This window comes from Triturus cristatus, chromosome 9 (genome assembly GCF_964204655.1).
Source record: "Triturus cristatus chromosome 9, aTriCri1.1, whole genome shotgun sequence".
Classification (NCBI taxonomy): Eukaryota; Metazoa; Chordata; class Amphibia; order Caudata; family Salamandridae; genus Triturus; species Triturus cristatus.
Genome location: NC_140592.1, coordinates 883,800,018 through 883,820,163, shown reverse-complemented (window position 1 = coordinate 883,820,163; position 20,146 = coordinate 883,800,018). Strand labels below are relative to the sequence as shown.

At 41.8% G+C, this 20,146-nt stretch overlaps 1 protein-coding gene across 1 annotated transcript in view; it reads left to right on the top strand.

Annotated features, from left to right (window-relative positions):
• The first annotated feature begins 440 nt into the window (after nucleotides 1-440).
• LOC146799019 (cholesterol 24-hydroxylase-like) overlaps nucleotides 441-20,146 on the top strand; it is a 263,806-nt gene continuing 244,100 nt past the window's right edge. The window contains exons 1-2 of the mRNA XM_085626414.1: nucleotides 441-1,108; nucleotides 18,126-18,203. Of these exons, the coding sequence (XP_085482540.1) occupies nucleotides 852-1,108; nucleotides 18,126-18,203 (335 nt within the window). The 5' untranslated portion in view covers nucleotides 441-851. The remainder of the gene's footprint in view (nucleotides 1,109-18,125; nucleotides 18,204-20,146) is intronic.

The window sequence follows — 20,146 nt, the reverse complement described above, 5'->3', positions numbered from 1 at the left end:
TCGTAAACTTGCACAAAAGTGTATGTTTACCTTTGCGAATAAGGCCTTACGTTTTTCGAGCGCCAATGAACGCTAGAGGACCTCAGGCTCCCAGACACCTAGGTGGGAGAAGAGTCATGCACGGCTTTGTGCTTGATACAAGGAGTTTTATATTGACCTCTAGCTTCAGTGGAGAGCCATTCAAGGGTCTACAAATAAAACACAGCCCCCACACCTCAACTCCCTTCTCAACACTGCAAGGCTCCCAGGAATCAATAGATAAGTTGGGCACTGCCCCGCTCTGCACAAGTGCTCCACGGGACAGGTTCATTTGGAGCAGCCAGCCTGCCACCCTCTCGTCCAATGTGACATCATCAGCTGGGAGGATTCATGCCCATGCAGTGCTAGCACAGTGAAACCCCAGTGAACCCGATCGACCGAGGGGGAAGAGGTCACCGTCCAGTGGGCCATGGCTGCGAGACTCCTACGCAAGCACCTTGCAGCTGCTAAAAATAAAGAAAAGCCACCGGACTTCCTCGAAGCGCCTAAAACATTATTAAGCCACACTCTGCACCCATCAGTGGACCAACGCTGCAAGGTGCTCGAGTCTGAACAAACACGGACTGGTCTTGCCAAGATGATGCCCGCTGTGCCGGTCTGATCTGGCAGCCTCCTCTGCCCACGTGACACACGACCTCCAATGTCCTCTGAAACAAGGACCTCGATCCCTGCCTTCATGTACAGGCACTAACGCACCCTTGGACTTGCAGCCGAGTGTGCTGCAGAAGGAACCCCTTCAACTCCCCCACTCCCCATCCACGCGCTCACCCCTGTAAGGGCAATGGATGCTGTAGTGCTCTTGGCAGCTGGCCATGCTGTCCCTCCCTGCCTTGCCCCGCCCTCCTCGCCTGGAAGATAATAACCTACCGACGAAGGTTGTTTTGTTAGAAATCAACAAGGAAAGAGAGCACAGCGCGGAGTTGAATGCAGAAATGGACGCGTGGGGTTTGATTTCCTGGCTGCTGCTCGTTGTGCTGTCTGTTGCAGCCCTCGCCTTCCTGCTGTACTGCTGTTATGTGAAATACATTCACATGAAGTTCGACCACATCCCGGGACCCCCCAGGGACAGGTCAGTTCCCATGCAGATGAAAAGTAGAGAGAGGGGCGCATTTTATGGTTGCCTTAAATGTGTGAGGTTTACCTGTAACACTTGTTTGTGAAAAAACATGAAACCCTTTCATTACATAAAATGCAATTGATTCATTAAGGTGTGAGAGCATGCATTGATTTTTTTATTTAGTGTCTTTTGCATAAAAAGATATTTTATTTTAAAAAATGATGCCATTTAACAAGGCTCGCGAAGATTAAGTGATTTGCCAAGAATTACAGGATGTGTTGCCGACGCCGATACTCGAAGAGGGTTCCCCCGCTTTGAAGTGGGCAGCTCTGGCCGTTGCGCCACATCCCCTCTCTACGTTGAAGTGTTTTCTGTGGTCAGTACCAGTGACTCAGCCAGGTTTACGTTTTGGGGCAGAAATGAAAGGAATAACACGCAAAGACTTTTCGTATAGTTTTCTTCAATAAGCCAGTTCCATCTGCCCGCCATCTCCACCCCCCTCCACTCCTCCACCGCTCTCTCACACTCAAAGGCACTCGTTCACTATAATGCCGCTCTACCCACTCTCTCTAACACAGTGCTAATATCGCAGGTGGCGAGTTCTAACAGGTCTTCTTATTTTCACAAGTTTACAATTCTAGCCTGCCCAGTACTTGGTGTGTGTCCTCAAGATTTAAATACCCCTTTTGGCAACTTTATAAGGTTGTTAAGCATTTCTCCTACATCCTGGTATTCCTGCAAAAAATGTTCTGCAGGTCACAAGCTTGGGGTAACAGGCGTGCCAGATTGCAGATGGGTGCTCACCGTGCTCAAATTGCAGCCATAAACGGCAGCTATTGTCCTGTGTGAGAAAGGCGCATACAGGCAAATTCTGTCCACCCAGTCCATGCAGTATTGAACTTTCTTCTTATGTTTTGTCATCAGTGAGGGAAGGGCACCTGATTCCTGCTTAGGTAATACCTGCCTTATTGTCTGCATGGGTCTACTTTTATGCTATTTAAATGTTACGTGCATAAAAATACGAGTGTCCATATTTTGTTTCGATAATCTGCCATGAGTATTTTTGTAAAACTATCTCACTCGGCAATGAGGTGCACAGTTGTGAGAAGACAGTTCGTGGAGGGGTATGGTTTTGGAGGAAGGGAGGGGAGGTGCAGCACAGAGGTAGTGTAATTGACATTATATTTGGTGCCTTGACGAACACTTGTTTTCAGAAAAAAGTTGATAAGAATCGAATTTCAGATGCAGCCAGTAGCATATTCACTTTTTTGCATTGTCATACCAGATTTTTCACCTTTTTCTGAACTGTATATTTACTGTTTTTAGGTCTCTGTGTGCTGCACCACTGCTAAACAGCAGGAACGCACATGTGCTTCCCCCTATATAATACGTGCTGTACATTGGAACAACCTGGCTTTTTAACTTTCCTACAAGTCTATTGTAAATGGTGCCTAAAAGGGAACTGTGGCATGGTAGGTTAAATGCCATATGTGGGCTATAGTGTGTATTTGCACCACCTGCCCATATGACAGAAATATATGTCTGTTAGCAGCTCCACTATACTCTGGCTGGGCTGCATTTTAAATGCACTGCAGTGACACCTGGCAAAGAAAAGTGCCTTCGCCGTGTAGTAGAGGGCTATTTTCATTTTTCGTAGGTCACCCATAAAGTGCACTTTGTAAGCCCACAGAGCAGGGTGCTAGTATATAAAAATAGGCATTCTACATATTGGGGTTACTGTGCAATCATAATAAAATAAAATCCAAAAGCTATTTCACTGTGCAGGCCTTATTTGACTTTTCCCTGAACAAGCCTTGATACGATCAGACTATTTATTTCCTATCTCTGTTTGAGAAAGTGCTGCAAAAATGCTTCATCATTTCTGATTTGATAGTGCAATCAGAATTTGGTATTGCCAAAGAGGTCTTTTCCTATTCATTAATATGACTCTCGCAGACAGCCAACTCAAGTCACAGTAAAAGGGAGAATCAGTTTTGTTCCCTTCCAGGTGGTAAGGTGCTAATCTAAATAGGAGAGTGCCTAACTAGCTAAAGACAAGCCTGTCTGGTGACAGCTGGGTTCTGCCATCCTGAAACGCAGACTCTTTTGTGATTTTATAACAAGTTAAAGAGTAAGCGCTCCGAAAGGAGGTGGAGTGACCAAGAGAAAAGAGAATTGGGTTGTAGAATTTCTCCAGTCACTGACTAGTGTAAGGATAAAGCTGGCACCTCAACCACAGACCCATCAGAACATTCCTGGATCTGGGAAAACTCCATCTGTAGAAGAAGCCCATGCTGGAAGAAAACTCCTGACATTTTACTGCTGCTGTAAGAAAAGGACTCACAAGAACTCAAGAACCTCTGATTCTTGCTACTGCCCAGGGACTGATTTCCAATAGTGACATGGTTGACATCCTGTTTACCTGCTTCAAGGACACAAAAACATGAGGGAATATACTGAGTCTAAGAGGCCCAGCTTACCACAGAGGACTGGACTCTGCGGAAGACGTGGCTGGAAAGGGGCCTGAGGCCCTTGGGCTGCAGTACTGATCAGAAGGAACTTTCCAAGCACTTGGAGACTTTAGAGTTTGGCAGTTGGATGTCCCGTCCGCCTTATTACAAGTGCTTTATTATGAAATAATGCGGTTGTAAGAAGGCGGACGGGGATATCTGTCATGTTTGTGATGGAGTACCCATCTGTCAAACTCTAAACCAGGCTCTAAGTCTGAAGGCAACATTTTTACGTGTAGTAGCACACTTGCTGTTTCTGACCTCTCCATCACGGTCAGCCTAAAATTGCGTCTAGGACCTGGTTCTTCTTTTCATTGACGCTTTAGTGTTTTTAGGTATATTTTGTCTTAAAATTTCATATCTCAGATTCTCTTTAGCCTACTTTAATGATCTTGATGCCTTTTTGTTCATTATGTTTTCTAAATTGATTTGAGAATTTTACTGTGTTGTGTTCTTAACTTTAAGATTGTTGGTACTGCTTCAACTTAGCATGCATTTCTCTGAAGGTTGACTGCTGCTTGTGCCATAGCTTTCAGGGCTGAGCAGAGTTTTTCTCTTTCTCAGAGTTTTGACTAAACCAGATCAACTTTATTGAGTTGGTAGAGCCACCCCTCTCCCAAATTAATAAATTCATTCCTGACTGAGATGTTTGCTCATTAGATTAAGCTTATTTCTATAAGTGTGCACAACTACAGGATATAGCAGTCATTGCTTTTTTGAAGGGACTCCCGATAGAAGAGAGAGATGCGTCAAGAAACAGCATGCCTGATTTACAAGGAACTGTCCTTCAATAATCCTAAATGCCTGTGAAATCAACTGAAGCACCGGGAAGTTCTTAAACTAAAGAACTAAATAAATTACTGCCTTTATATCCAAGGCTTCAAGAAATAGTCTTCTGCTTCTCAAACATTTTCAGGTCACGCACTTAATTTATAGAACTTTTCACCTGTACCCTTGAAAGAAAATCCTTCAGCTGTTTACAGCACTCCCTGAAATGCAACCTTCTACAGAATACCTCGAGATCATTTCAATAGATCTTGCACCTGAATGGTTACCTGATACATTCCATTTGCTGAATATGGGACCCAATGTACAAAACCATTTTGTATTTACAAACTCTGTGCTTAACAAAATCACATATTTTGCGAACACAAAAAGTTTTTTACAAGGTACTAAACCAATTTTGAGAGTCAGAAATTCATTTCAGAATCGTAAAAGGGGTTTAGTATCTCATACCAAATTGGAACTAGGAAGTAGCATAAAAAGGGGTATCTAACTCAGTGCAAAATATGTGAAAATCTATCTCTAGATCTCTTGAGCTGACTGTTTTCCGTTTCATCCTAGCTGCCAGTCTGATTACTAATTAAATCCACTCAACTTCAAGAAAGGGGGACCAGTTCACAATGGTATGTGTACAAACGTAATTGTACACATGTAAAGGTGTGTCTGACCAGCCGTAGACTTCAGAACTGTTGATGTTCTAAAAGACTGGAGGCTTAGTTTTCCTTGCACATAGGTTATTCACCTTTGTTCGGCTATGGAAATCGGGAGTTGATTGGTATATGCCCAAAAGCACACATGGAAAGTTACTACATGTAATTTTGCATGCATAGATCCTTTGAACTCCTTTATCACTATAAGAATTGACACAGAAGAAATATTCCGTAGAGGAAATTATCGTTGTGCCTTGTTCCTAAGCAGGGATAGGAAAAGAGCCACACCTGATCCCAAGCGAGAAAACCAGGCATTCGTAAAAATGTAAAGCACATCAATAGGACCAACGCCCTACTCTCTTCCAGCTGTGCCTGACTCCAATTCAGTCAGAAGCAGTGAAGATGCAGACATTTCTACTAAAAACGAAGAGAAACTTCACTGAGGAGGAGGCAGACATAGTGATAAATTGTGTGGGTGACCACTATAGCGAACTCCAGGGTCTACTGCTGTAAACTGTCAGACGTAGGTCATGCGCAGAGTAAATGCATGGTTGGTGGAGGAATGCATCATGGGGTTGATCAAAAATAAGTGGCAGCATGAAAGGAGGTTTATTAATAATACATTTCCCAGGATACACGTGCACTCCCTGGTGGTAGCCCGGGATCACACCACAAACTACCACTCATAGAACAGTGCGTCCCGGACACTTAGCATTCTGCCACCTAGATTGCCCAATTGCGCCAGAGATCACAGTCATCAGGCAAGGTAAGGTTCACACACAGTCTAGTACTAACGTATGTCTGACTCTCTATATCTCAATATGTCAATTTAATAAAAGACAAGGCTACCCTACACCTGGGGTGAGCTTAAGTACATACGTTTGTCTAAAACAGTGATTACTCTGGATTTAAAAAAATTGAATCCATATCTGCATATTTCTGAATCAATCACATTTTTTCATCATTGGCTACTGAGTCAATCAATGTGAATCAGTGTACACATAGGACTCTAATGCGGTGATCTTAATTGTTTTCTTCATGCAGACTACATCAACCGGCGTCCACTAGCCATTTTCGTCTGTGCACTTAATGTTCTACAGCACCATTCTGCCAGTGCCGGGGGGGACACCATAGGAGCACTTATCGCAGGGGACTACCAGACCCAGTCTCCCTCACATGCCACGCCTGTAGGGAAGCACTATTAAGTGCCTGCACAGCCCCTCTGTCAAGGGGGCTGCAACGCCATTCTGCCTGTGTCGGGGCACAGCGCAGGATGACTTGCCGCAGCCGCTACCTGTCCCGGTCTCTCTCACTTGCCACGCTTACATGGAAGCACTATTTAGCGCCTGCACAGCCCCGCTGGCCAAGGGCGGGCCCATCAGCGCTCATTAGAGACTGGATGAGGCTGGGACTGGGCATTCTCTCTTTCTTTTGCATCTTGGCATTGGACATTGCGGACCTGTGGGCATTGTGGACCCTAAGGTATTGGTGCAAAACTGTTGCAGGGGTCTTCATTTTGAGTCTAGGATTTTTTTTGGACTCACTCGCACATGCAAGGTGCCGTTTTGATTTATTCTAAAAATTGTCCATTGCAATTCATCTGATCTCTCTCCTAATCCATCAATAGGTATTGTGTTTTGAGCCTCACTTAGCAGGGCGTTGTGATTGGGCAGTTTTACTGTGCCCTTTGCACTTGCTTGTCTACATTAAGCTATGGGGAAATTCAAGGCTCCGAATTCTAATCCTGTTATACCTAATCACTCCAAATGTTCCCGCAAGTCAGCTAATTACAATCTTCAAGAGATCGCCCTCCTGATAGAGGAAGTCGAGTCTCTTATTAGCATAGATACTCCTAGTAAGGTGGAACTGAGTGCAGAACCTAATAACAGAGAGCTTGATACGGCTCCTCCTGATCTGGGAGCTATACTTAAGAAGAAATGTACCCAGGTCTCACAACTGAGAGCAAAAGCACCTGCCAGCAGTAAAAAAGATGCGTCTCTAATTTCAAGTTTTTTCAAAGGCCAATCTAAAAAGTGTGACAGCAAAAAACAAACCTCAGCTAAGAAGCCACCTTGTTTTGATTCACCTTTTGATTTGCCTACCCAAAATACACTAGCGAAAGAATATACTATCCCCTTCAGCAACCGATTTACCCCATTGAATGAACAGGCACAGCTGAATCCTTCACCGAGCAATAATGGTGACCCTTACTCAGTGCCAATCACTGCACCAAGCCTCTTAGGAGACTTAGATAAGCTTCACCAGCAAGCAAAAGTCCATTGGAACTTAAGGTTATGGTAACACATCTTTTAAATTTGCTAAATCAGCCAAATAGGTACAAACTCACTATTGCTGATACAAGTGCCCTCACTACTAATGTTCAGGCCCAACAGCCGCTGAGTAATGTAAAGGGACCCTATAAGCGAAATTACTCGACTACATCAAAAGCGCCCCCACCTGAGAACTCTAGGGGGGGCTTCAGAGGGGGAACTACTGACATAATATGGCCAGTATGGAATCCACCGATCCACAATCATGATCAGTTTTCTGGCGAGTATTCTGGCCACAAGTCTCCCTTGCCAGCACGGAGCCAGATATCAGAGAGGGGAAAAGTGGGCATACATCGCAACCGTTCCATTTTCTTAACGCATGTTCTGAAAAGTAGGCAATTGATAATTCATGAAGATAAAGAGGCCTTAATCAATAAATCTATGCATTGCATTAAGAAGGTGCGAGGCTGTTACTCTCCTATGAGAGAGGACATCTTAGGAACTATAAGACACTCACAAGCGGGCGCTAATTTTAATAATATAGAGCTTATTCTTGCTAGTAGTGGCCTAGTCGATAACCTGGTGGCGTTTGACATAGGCACTTGCTCCCTGTTTAAAACAGATATCCGTTTTAAATACACTCAGTCTGATATTTATAGCCACCCTGACTGGGGAAATTTCCTTAATAGTCAACAAACTGACACCCCCACTCGGATGGTGGATTGACAACCGCTCTCTACCACCTTGTATGAGAGGAGAGGTTTTCTCACGACCAGCCATGCTTTGGACAGGTGAAAAAGCCTTTCTAAATAGCCCCAAGGCTTTTACCCTAGGCACCTCCTTGGTCAACCCCAATCTACAATTAGACCCTCATCGGATGAACTTCCATTATACCCAAATAGTGTCTGTTCTGACGCCGAAATCTTGATCACTGAGAGTCAACCTCAAGTAGCTAATTTTGCAATGGCTGGGAAGGGTATCTCCTTATTATCCTGGAATGTAGCAGGCATTACATCTAAAATTGCCCTTCCAGACTGGAAAACTTTCATTGAGTTATACCACATTTGCCCGTTCCAGGAAACTTGATGTATGGACCCCATTTGTAAACTGGGTTATCTTGATTATTTTATTTTCGCCTCTGAAGGACCTGTCGAGGGGCCCTCGGGGGGGCTAACTATATGGGTCAGATTAGATTTGGCTTGCAAAATCCAAAGGTTATTTATTGATTCTACAGACTTTTTAGCTATTCAGTGAGTGACCACAAATAGGAGATCCCTCCAGACCGATATTTTCAATGTCTACTCTAGAGAATTTTCGGGAAGGACTGAGGTCCAAAACTATTTTGATTCTTAAAGAATATATGATGATCCATCATCATGACCTGGGTCTGATAGTAGGAGGCAACTTTAATACCACTTATGAGCCTTTAGATAATGATGATGTCACTCGAAGCAAAGAAGGGAATAAGGCTTGGGATATTCTGCAGCTTGATCTCCCACCCATACGAAGATGGACAGATGCTGCTTTGCAGCTGATGGCCTTCACGCTGGACTTTGGCTTAAAAGCGACCAACGGTAGAGTCAAGTCTGATAGGTAGGGGGTTAATAACTTTTGCAATTCCATTCACTCTAGCCGTATAGGCTATTTCCTATTAGATCACTGATTGTGGTCCTCCCTTGTAGATATGATGGTTACAGTAAGGATAGAAAGCGACTATGACCCGTTAAGTCTTTCCATAGAATCCCTCTGCTCAAATCTGGAAAAGGAGCAACGCTTATCAGTTCATACAAGGGATATCACCCCTCCGAACGATACGCAACGTTTGAAATGATCTCAAGTCTTGGAGTCCCCTTATATTTTACAACAAATAAACGATGATCTACAGGACTGTTTAATGGAATTGACTCACTGTCCTTCTTCCACAGTATGTCGTGAGAAAATATTTGTCACACATAATAAATTCTTCAAGAAAATCTTGCCCCACTTAGTAGTTCCTACTAAGGGACATAAACAGTATACACCCAGAGCAATTTACTGGTTTAATAAGGAGAGTAGATCCTTACACAGACACCTGGGCAAAACAATACAAAGGTTGTCAAGCAGATTCACCTGGCAAGAAAGATGTCTATAAAGGCCCAGGCTCTGGCCAAAAAGGAATGGGATGATGGAATATGGCAGGATCTGAAATTGGCTTGTACATTTAAGCATTCTAACAGGTTATGGGCATTGACAAAGTGGGGGAGAAATGCCTGTGCCCCATCCCCAAAAAATAATATCACCCTCCAGGTGAACAGTATGTCAGATCAACCGACAAGTTTAACTTTAAGTAGAGTACCATGTTACTAATAATGAAAATGACAAAACATGTCAGCTCAAACAGTCAGTATCTATGGTGAACTCTGCATTTCTGTGTCCTGTTAGGAACTCCACCCGTTCAATAACAAATAACAGACTGAAGGATGCCATGAAGCTGAAACAGACTAACTAAAATTGAGACTATCGTGGCGTAAATATGGGGACTCAAAATACTTTAAAAAAGTCAGGTTGAAAGTTTTGAAAGCAGCATTAAAAAAACGGGTATATTTTCGAAAGAGATTTAGTATCCCATATTATATGCCCTTGGCACCAATCTGGGATTCTCGGGGCATCCCATATTGCTAGGTAGATCAGCTAAGCCGCCCTTAATATTAGCTGCCTGAATTATTGGGCAGATCTCAGAGCAGGATCGGGTTTGGTGGAGTGGGAAGTGTTGAGTGCATGTACTAATAGCCAGCTAACAAGATTTAAATATTATCAGCTAAGATCATGGTGGGCATATAAGAGTGGGCAGAAGAGGAGGAGGAACCATGGCTCGAGCAGTTGATGAAGGATGGCCCCTTTAAAAAGGAAGTTTTGTTGTGGTACTGGGCCTTCCTTGAGGTCGCAGACAAAAATATGCCAGTCATAACCACAATTTGGGAAGCAGAAATTGTGGACGGAAACATAAGGAGATTATGGCAAGTATCCTTTTCCTCATTATATGCTGATGTGAAATCTACCTCACTCAAGAGAAAGCATCTGTTCACAACACACAGGGTTTACTGGTCACGAAGTAAGCTTTCAAAAATAGCCGGTAGAGAAATTGGGTGTCCGAAGTGTTGGTCTCCTATGGCAGATGATATACATATGTTTATGCAATACCCGGTGATTGCCCAATTTTGGACCTCTATATGTAATTTCATCAGTGAGGTGATTGGACACCTAATGGAGGTAGGCCCTTAACTTATATTTTTTGGGATCAGTCCAGATGCAGGGTTTGGGGAAAACTCCCCCATAACGAAATTTCTTTTTTATGTGACTTTGCTGGCAAGACCAGAGATATGTAGACTTTTTAAATCAGCCAGTAGTCCACTTTTTGTTGATTGTGTTACAGGTATCAAGCAAATAAGCCAGATGGATTTAGCTTGTGACCTCCGAAGCCTAGAGAGGGTCTGGACACATTTTGTAAATTGGCGAGCAATAAGCGGGTCCAATGATTAAGCCATGTCTGCTGGGTCCCTCTGTCTCTCTCCCCTCTTTCAAGACTGGGGAGGTCACCATGGAGCAGCAAGATTCTGGTGTGGGCAGTCCACCACCCCTTATTCCAAGGGATGAGATCGGTGCTACTGTACATAGAACAACATGCTATATTCATTCAAGCAACCTAAACTTGTAAGCAACACGTTTTTTTTGGGCAGGGCTTGTCCATTGTTAATATTCATGGTTCAGGTCTCATGTCTTTCAGATTAATACGTGAACAGTGTGAATCACAATCATGTCCTGGGCTGTGTAAGGTGCATTGCTGCAATGTGTTCACCAACATCTGTATCTTCCAAGGCTTTCAGAGGGACACTCACCAGAGGGATTGTCCACACTTGGGCCACCAGTGGCACTAGCAGGGTGCAATGATGTGAGCAAAAGTTGATGTTACCAGTTTATACATCATGCAGCACCTGACTGCCGGTGTTAGCTGCAGTTTGTCTGTGTAATAATGAGTGTCCACTGACCAATGAGTATTCTACAAGTAACATGATGTCACCTATTTTAGAAGGAAAAGTTTGACATATTTAAGCTAAAACATGCCCATTTAATAACAAGTGTGTTGTTTATATACACGTAACCTGTGGGAAAGGAATCTGTCCCGGATGCTCCATCGACATATAATGGATGCAATTCTGTTTGAGACACCCACCCTCTCCAGGCTGCCATTTCAGCTTCTCACACAAGGGATGAAGATGGGAAGTGTGTTCCCCAACAAAGAATTTTCTGATTCTCCTCCAACCACTTAGCTTACACCCCTGGAAAAGGAATCAAGTACCCTGTGCTCCTCGCCTGCGGCTCTCTGGGTTGCTAGTCCACAGGTGACTGGAAAAAGGCCACCAATAATTGCTCTAGTTATGAAGAAAACTCACTCACCTTAATGAATCTGCAAGTTCTCGCCCTCCGGTAGAGCCAAGGGAGGTCTTTTGATTCTGATCTCCATCAGTTTAAACAAATGTAAAATTAAAAGTTGTACTAATGTGGGTATTTATGCTCAGATTATGTGGCTGGTTGCCCCTGTAGGTAAAGATGTCATTCTGATTAATTTCTACAACAATGTGTTTAGCTCCTCACGTGGCTTAATTATTAACGACCTGGAAAGAGAACTTGAGAAGCTGACCAGTACTATCAGGAGGTCAATTGTTATCCTCTGGGTAGGTGATTTTAACGTTCAAATATGTCCATTATCTTTAACCAAAGTTTGTGGCCCTAGGAGGGGGGAATCTGAATCTGATGATGATTGCCATATGCATTTCCCCCATTGCGAATATGGTACGGCTCTAAATGGTGCTATGGCTAAATGGGACTTAGAACTGTTACATTGCGCTACTGACAAACACAATATGAAATGCCCCACATTCACATGTAGGAATGCAATGTCTAATATTGATCACATTATCATTTCCTGTAATAGTGCTCATTTATTTTCCCTACCCTGGATAATGGATCAACCTACTAGTGATCATAACAGCATTTCTGTGTATTTACTATGTTGGGGACCAAAACATATTTTCAGCGCACCCCAAAGCTCATGCATTGTCCCTACCAGACCAAATGGTGTCCTGATAAAATGGGCTGGTGTGGACCCATCTAAAATCTTGCACGATGTTGTCACTCAATGTCAGAATGAAATTGAAGTTTGTCTAGGGGATGAGGTCGATCCCGCATTGATGCTAGAGAATTTCACCAAGATAAACAACATTGTGGAGAATCTTTTGATGAAACCAGTCTGCAAAAATAAAAAACCTAAGGCGGGCTGGTTCGATACCAGTTGCATGAAGGCTCTGAGTAATCTCAAACAAACTTTGAGATGTAACCCTAGAAACTCGGACATAATCAAGGCCTTGCGTGCAGAATATGCTAGAGCCCTAAAAATTTGAAAAACGGAACTCCAAGAAATAGCCTGGAAAGATTTAAGCCTGGCAGCCAACACAAAAAATAGCAAATTGTTTTGGGATACTGTAAATAGCACCTTCTTGAAGGATGACCATATTCCCGAAATTAACTCCTTTATCAACTGTAACGCTTGGGTAACCCATTTTTCTAATATTTTTAACCCTATTAATACAGTTGTATTACCCATCCAATCCAACCAGTACTCCGATGAATGGCCAATTATTCCCTTATCAATTAGCATAGAAGAAGTTACCGATGGTATAATTAGCAGTAAGGGGGGTAAGGCACCAGGACCCGATGGGGTCCCCATAGATTTTTATAAGAATTAAATTGTTCTATGGTCCCCTTTTTTAACTAGAGTTTTTAATGCCGCCGTCGAGACCCAACTCCCGTTGTCTTGGGGCCAATCCATCATAGTACCCATACATAAGAAAGGAGTCAAAACCGATGTTTGTTATTACCGCCCAATTTCTCTACTTGACTCGTCAATTAAGATCATGAGTAGGGTCATGTTATCGAGACTAGAAGCTTGGGTTCAAGAGAAGGTAGTTCTTACTCCAGTACAATATGGATTTAGAAAGGGAGTTGGCACACTAGAGCAGTGTGTCAATTTGGACATCTTGATTGGAAAATATACCCTAGCTAGGGAAGGAAATTTATATTTATGTTTTGCTGACCTTAGCAGCGCCTTTGATTTGGTAGATCATTCAATTTTATGGCCATTATTGCTAGATATGGGTGCCCCTAAGGAGATAATCTATTTCCTAGCAAGATTATATTGAAATCTGTCAAGCAAGGTGCGCTATGGTCTTTTAGGCGAATATACTCCCTCTTTTAAAGTTAAAAGAGGCATCCGACAGGGCTGCGTTCTGGCCCCATTGCTTTTTTCCTTGTTTATTAACGAAGCAGACGCAGCCCTGAAACTGTTCGAGTCGGATGCCCCAAGGGTTGATGGTATGCCCGTCCCAATTCTTTTATATGCGGACGACGCGGTTTTACTCTCCCGTACTCCCATTGGTTTACAACGTCTTATGGATAATTTTACTGCTTTTATTGCTAAAAGGAAACTTTTAATTAACAAATCGAAAACTTTTGTAATGGCCTGTGGCAGGAACCCTATAACATCTAGCACTTATCACATCGAAGGCTCCAAGGTTCAGACAGTTAAAACATTCAGCTATTTAGGCATCACGTTTGCAGGAAATAGGTCATGGGTCCAGGAACAGGATAATGCCTGTTCTAAGATGTTGAGAAACATTAATGGTATTTTTAGATTTGCTGTCAAACTAGGCAATCGATGCATCAGAGACATGTTGACAATTTACAAGATACGATGTGTCACTGCAGCACTTTACGTAGCAGGTGTTTGGGGCCACTGTCAAGGTAATAAATTAAAACAAATTGAAAATTCATTTTTAAAACGTCTACTGTGTGCCCCTTTATCTGCCTCTACTGAACTGATCCATAGGGAGGTGGGCATTAAATACATTTTAGACTTGGTTCCAATACGCCCTCTCCTATTATGGAAATCTATATGGTCAAAAGAGGAGACATTGTTTACGCAATCTATAATACGGGACTGCCTTAATTTGGAAAATTGTTTAAAAATACCCTGGCTTAATTATAATATCCATTGGTTTAAGTTTTTATTCAACTGTGATATCCGATTGGACCCAGAGTGTACAGTTTCTGTTGCCAGAACTGAGATAAAAACAGCTATGCTGGCAAACAAAATAGAGGCTAGATCCCATGCTATCAAGACTCAACCAACTCTTGTTTTTTATCTGCAAATGGATCTTAAACAGGGTTTCCAAAGTTACTTGTCAGTTGTGACTAGAGCATCACACCATTTCGTGTTGACACGTCTAAGACTGGGTACTATACATCATCTCGTCAACTTCCCAGTCACGAAACAGAGTTCTACCCACCCATGCCCATGTGACGGAGTCTCCCACCAAAGCTGTTGCCACATGCTACTTTTTTGTACCTTTTATACCCATCTTAGAAAATTTTATCTAAAACCTTTCTTTTTATATTACAATACCAGATCCATTAAAAATGCCACGGAGTTGCTTTTTAGACTGGATGATCCACAATTGTGTTTCTATTTAGCCACATTTCTTATGAAAGCTATTAGTACTAGGAAATCTTTGATCATTGATAATTGACTGTATGCTTCTTTTTGGTATATTATGCATTTGCACTTTGAATTAGGACTGTTTATGTCCAATTAAAATGTTAGGGGCTCTTTGTGACTTATGCATTTGCACTTTTGTACTTGACTCATCATGTTTATGAACTTTGATACTTTTATATTTTCAATCCCACTGTTTTTATATTCTACTTTGTTTTAATCAGATTGTTTTATGAATGTATTGCTTATATGGTTGATCTATTTGACTGAATAAAAGCTTTTCAAATTGAATTGAATTGAATCTGCAAGTTCTGTATTTTCCCCCTGCTCCAGTCTTCCACACATGTGGATAAACCAGTGTTCACACCTGGGCCAGCCATGTTGGGCTCCCCATGTCAAATATGCCACATGCCTAGCCTATAGTCACCATGTTACACCTCCCTTGTGTCATGTAATTGCATCCTGTCCAAGCAACATGCAGGGAGAGATGACCACCCATGCATTGAGGGTTGGTATATAAAGGCCAGTAGTGGGGTATGAGCCTTTGTCAACAATATGTGGTGCATCATGGTATTTACAACATGGAATAGTCCTTGCAGTCCAATCAGCACCAACCTAAAGGATCAAAAGAGACCGTTCAAGGACCAGAACAAGGTCCAGGGGGACGTACTGTATTTGCATTAGAACAATCTGTAATTGGTGAGGCAGAACAAAATACCAGGTTGCATAAGGAGGTCCTACAGCTATTCAGACCATAGCGTGTGGTCTTCCGTTCACACCTGCAACATCTGTTGGTCAAACCCATGAAAGTTGCAGGCCTCGCTATCCCTTGACCCCTTCCCCAGTGTAGAGCCAGGCCCAAACCCTTACTTTGGATCACTACTGCATGGCTAGGTATGTTGATGATATCTCTTTGGAGGTGGATGACAGTGCCTATCCCTTTTATCACATGTCACTTATCACTTTCATGGAAAACCTTCCCACATGCAAGCTAAAGCACGTCCTGGAATTTTGTATCAAAAAAGCAGAGAGTCCTATACAATGCAGATTATTCACTATACACTTGTTGTGTTGCAGCAAGCACTTGTTGTTCTAGCAATTTATGCTCCATAGAATGATTTTAAAATGAATTATGAGAAAAGCCAGATATCATTTTTAACATCAAATTTAGAGGACATTTGACGCATATGTTGACATAGTGAAGGAAGATATATACCTGGGGGTAGCTTTATGCATGGACACTAATAAACGAGTACAAATCTGTCAAAGCACAATCCTATTTTGAAACCCCTTGGTCATTAAATCTAAAAACATATTTTTTAAAAGCACGCTTTGGCCTTTTCCCAGGATCCTCTCACACAATGCCATTGCTGCGCACAGCAGAATTGATACCTTGCCAGTTATGCAGAAAAGGAGAAGAAAACATTATTCATCTGCATATGCTCAAAGTTGAAGGAAGAAAGAAAAGGGATACTTAAGTGGCATTTTAACACCTGCAGAATACGGACTGGTAGGCAAGCCCTTAGAAGATGTATAAAATCAACTGACATAGTTTTGAACTCTGCATTTGTAAAATTCATACTAAAGATAATAAAGAAACTGGACTCTGAGGATTTGATGTAATAGGACATATTTAATAGTAAATTTGCACAATAAGATTTGCACTATTTAGATTCCTTACATTTTAAACGGTGGATGCTTTCAATTAATATAAGTATGTTTTATCCTAAATGTGAATTTTTTATTCTCGATTGTTGTTGTTACATATTGTATGATTTTAAATAATCAAACAATAAATTAAAATTTGTTGTTGTTATATACCTGGGGTTCTGTTTGACAAGAAATTGACAAGAGTGCCATTAATGGAAGTAAAAATGTGTTCCTAGTTGACCAGTGAGTAGCAGTGATTTAGCAATGGTTATTCACCAAGACTACTAATTAATGCTTCGCTTGGCAATGTCACTGCCTATTTAAATTAATGTACCCAACCACAGTTGCCTGTGATACGGTGACAAATTTGTGGTTGCTCCTATGATTGAGGGAGACCACCTCCTCAGAACTCATTAATCTAAATTTAGAAATTAATATCTAGCAGGGGAGGAATCCTGCTAGATATTAATATGGTGTTTCTTCTTTAGCAGATCACTAGCCTCGTACATTGTATTTCAGCAGAGACAATGATGAGCAAGTAACTGTAACTATGCAAACCTGAGTTTTGAAACTTATTGATTTATTAGTTGAAGTTCAAATTAGTTTACAATGACTCAGTCGTTACTACTAACATTTAAAGCTGTGGTGAGAACATTTGTACGCATTTAGTTATGTGAAGTTGATTTGTCTTCACTTTGTGCTAAACAATGCATTGTTACTATTGTACCCATTATACTGATAATGAGCATATGAAGTGCTGCTAAAGTGCTTCCTTAACAATTGATAATACATGATGATTAGCTCTGATCGGCTTCCTTTACTTGAGATTGATGGGACCTGGTATAACATCAAGATAAAAGAGAGGAGCTCCTCATTGTGGAAGAGATCCTTCCAAAATATAGCTTTTCACTGTACTGCATGTTGTTGCAATAGGATTAAATACATAAATGTATTTTACATGGATTATGTACATTATGATGATTACAGCAGATTAATCAAGTATATTCTTTTTTTTGCGAAACGTCTGTAATTGAATATTTTATATAGAGTTTCAAATGATTAATACATTTATGTATTAGTGTTTTTTAACCTGGATTAAACATTAATTTAAATTGAAAAAACAATAACAATCATAGCTACCTGTCATGTGATAGTTTATTATTCTATGAAGGCTGACTGACTGATCTACTGTACATATTGCACGCTCACTTCCCTACAGGTACCTCAACTCTATCCGCTACAATTTTGTTTAACTTTGTGTTGCCACTTGTCAAGATTACTGGTTTCAATCAACTGCTGCAGGTGTTCCAGGTTTGATCGAGTGTATTAGCGCCGCCCTACCTGTCGCGTATTTTAAGACAGGTTTGTTGCCCTCAGTACACAGTCACATTCTAGACTACACAGTACCCTGTGGGACTTTTAGGCCTTAGACATATTTTGAAGGGTTCAAGCATGCTGTTGTCTCCAATGTTTTGCTCATAATGTGTCAAACGTCCGGCAGTATAAATGTAAAGTATTAAATACCAAAGACCTAGCTGCAAGCCTGTTGAAGTATACTTTTGGTTTCTTGTATTGCAGCTTCTTACTTGGACATTTTTCATTACTTGGAAAGAACAAACTGAAGAATGAGGTTCTCCATCAGCTTTTTTTAGAATGGTAAGTTTTAAGAGTTGTGTAAGATTGAGGTTCAGTGCATCAGAATGTATACATATACTCAGTGGTAGTCGGAATAAAAATACTTTTTCAGAAGATAATTCAGTAGTTGAAGTGTAGTCAGGTAACATGCCTGGGGATGGCGCATGTATTGTATAAAGTACACAAACAATGATACCAAAATTAACAGAACAAGTCAACTGCAAATGATAGCAGATGACAGACACCAAAATCAAATTGTGTTTCGAGGGGTGTTACTGCTATTGTTCATTTATTATTATACAGTAGCAAAAGTCAGATTTTAGAATATCTTTAAAGAACAAATAAATACGCTGTGTATCGAAACTGAGACAATAAAAAAGGAAGGGGCATGTTATCAAGGGCCGGCGATAAATATCGCAAAGCGTGCTTAGCGCTTGCATATTTATCGCCGGCTATCTCTGGAATTTATCGCCTGGTTAGCGCGTTATCAACAACGCGCATCGCCGAGGCGATAAAAATTCCATAGATAGTTGGGATATCGTTGTTTTCCATGGTGGAAAAGGGCGATATCCTAGATGATAGGGCCTGTGGTCTTAACCACACAATCCACCCCCCATGTTAGCTATGCCTTAGTCAGGAATTTAACAGACGTTAAATTCCTGCGTGAAGGCATACTTAACGCGATTTTATATATCGCTAACCCTCCTTGATAATATCGCGAAGCTGCCTTCGTGATATTATCCCATGTTGTTTTCACAGCCACGCCTCTTTTGCATCTCATTATCGATGCGAGGCGAGGCGTGTGAAAAAGGGGCGATACGTCAAGGAATCACGCGCTAGCGTGCCCTTGATGATAATGCGATAATATTATCGCCGCTTTTCGCCTGAAAACGGGCTCTAAAGCGGAGATAATATTATCGTCGCCCCTTGATGATATGCCCTTAAGAAAGTAAGAAAAATGAGTCTATGAACATGCGTAAAAATTGTCTGTGTTGGGGAGAACGAATGTAGGGCCAGCGCTTGATTCTGGACCTGCCATTGCTGCTCCAATTGGCCCACATCGGAAGAGGAATGTATATGATTTAAATTGCATGCATTTTCTTCTGCGTGAAGAGTTCGAGGATTGGTGGGAATGTCAATGACCTTAGGCAGGCAGCCAATCTCAGATTCGTTTGGATGACCAATATAGTAGATGGACAGGTTCTCTTGAAGGTCTCAGTTTGTGATAAAATCCTGAACAAAAAGCTAAGTCTCAAGAGAATCACTGGAGCAGTAATAAATGCAACACAATCAAATGAAACTAGATTCAGAATAATTTTAAAAACTAACAAAGTATATCACAAGAAATGACTACGGGGGCTTTTAGGAGATAGCAACGCTTGGAACCACCATAAACCAACAGGTCTTGTGTCCCAGCAAACCTGAGGTTGACTAAGGTCATACAGAGTTGAATGTCCTGCCAGGTTCATCATGGCGGAGTCTCAGCTGACTCAGCGATCAAAAACCTTTGACCAGCAGCCTGCCTGCCAAATGCCTACTGGTTTGCTTATGTTCAAAGGCACATCTTATCTAGGGTACTTTCGACCTACGTTTCATAATTATTTGTTTCTGAAAATAAAAATCACATGCCAAGTGCACCGCAGTGACATGGCAGACCGCCTTTCGTGGAAGCTGCCCCCTCCCTCTTGGTGGAAGCACTTATGGCGAAAATAACGCCAAAGGCTAAATGACAGCCTGAGTAGTAAAGCGCCACTTTTGCAAAACTTAGGGTTCAACTCACAGAAGGCTGAAAGACTTGCCATGATTACTCGTGTATAGGAATGAATGAAAGGCAAAAACCCATGTCGAGGTCAAATTAGATGCAGACTAAAGATAACCCATGACTGCAGAAGTTCCAACATCTAAGTGTGTGAATGACTGTTACATTCATTGTATCCAGATGTGCAGCTTGTAAATGACGGAAA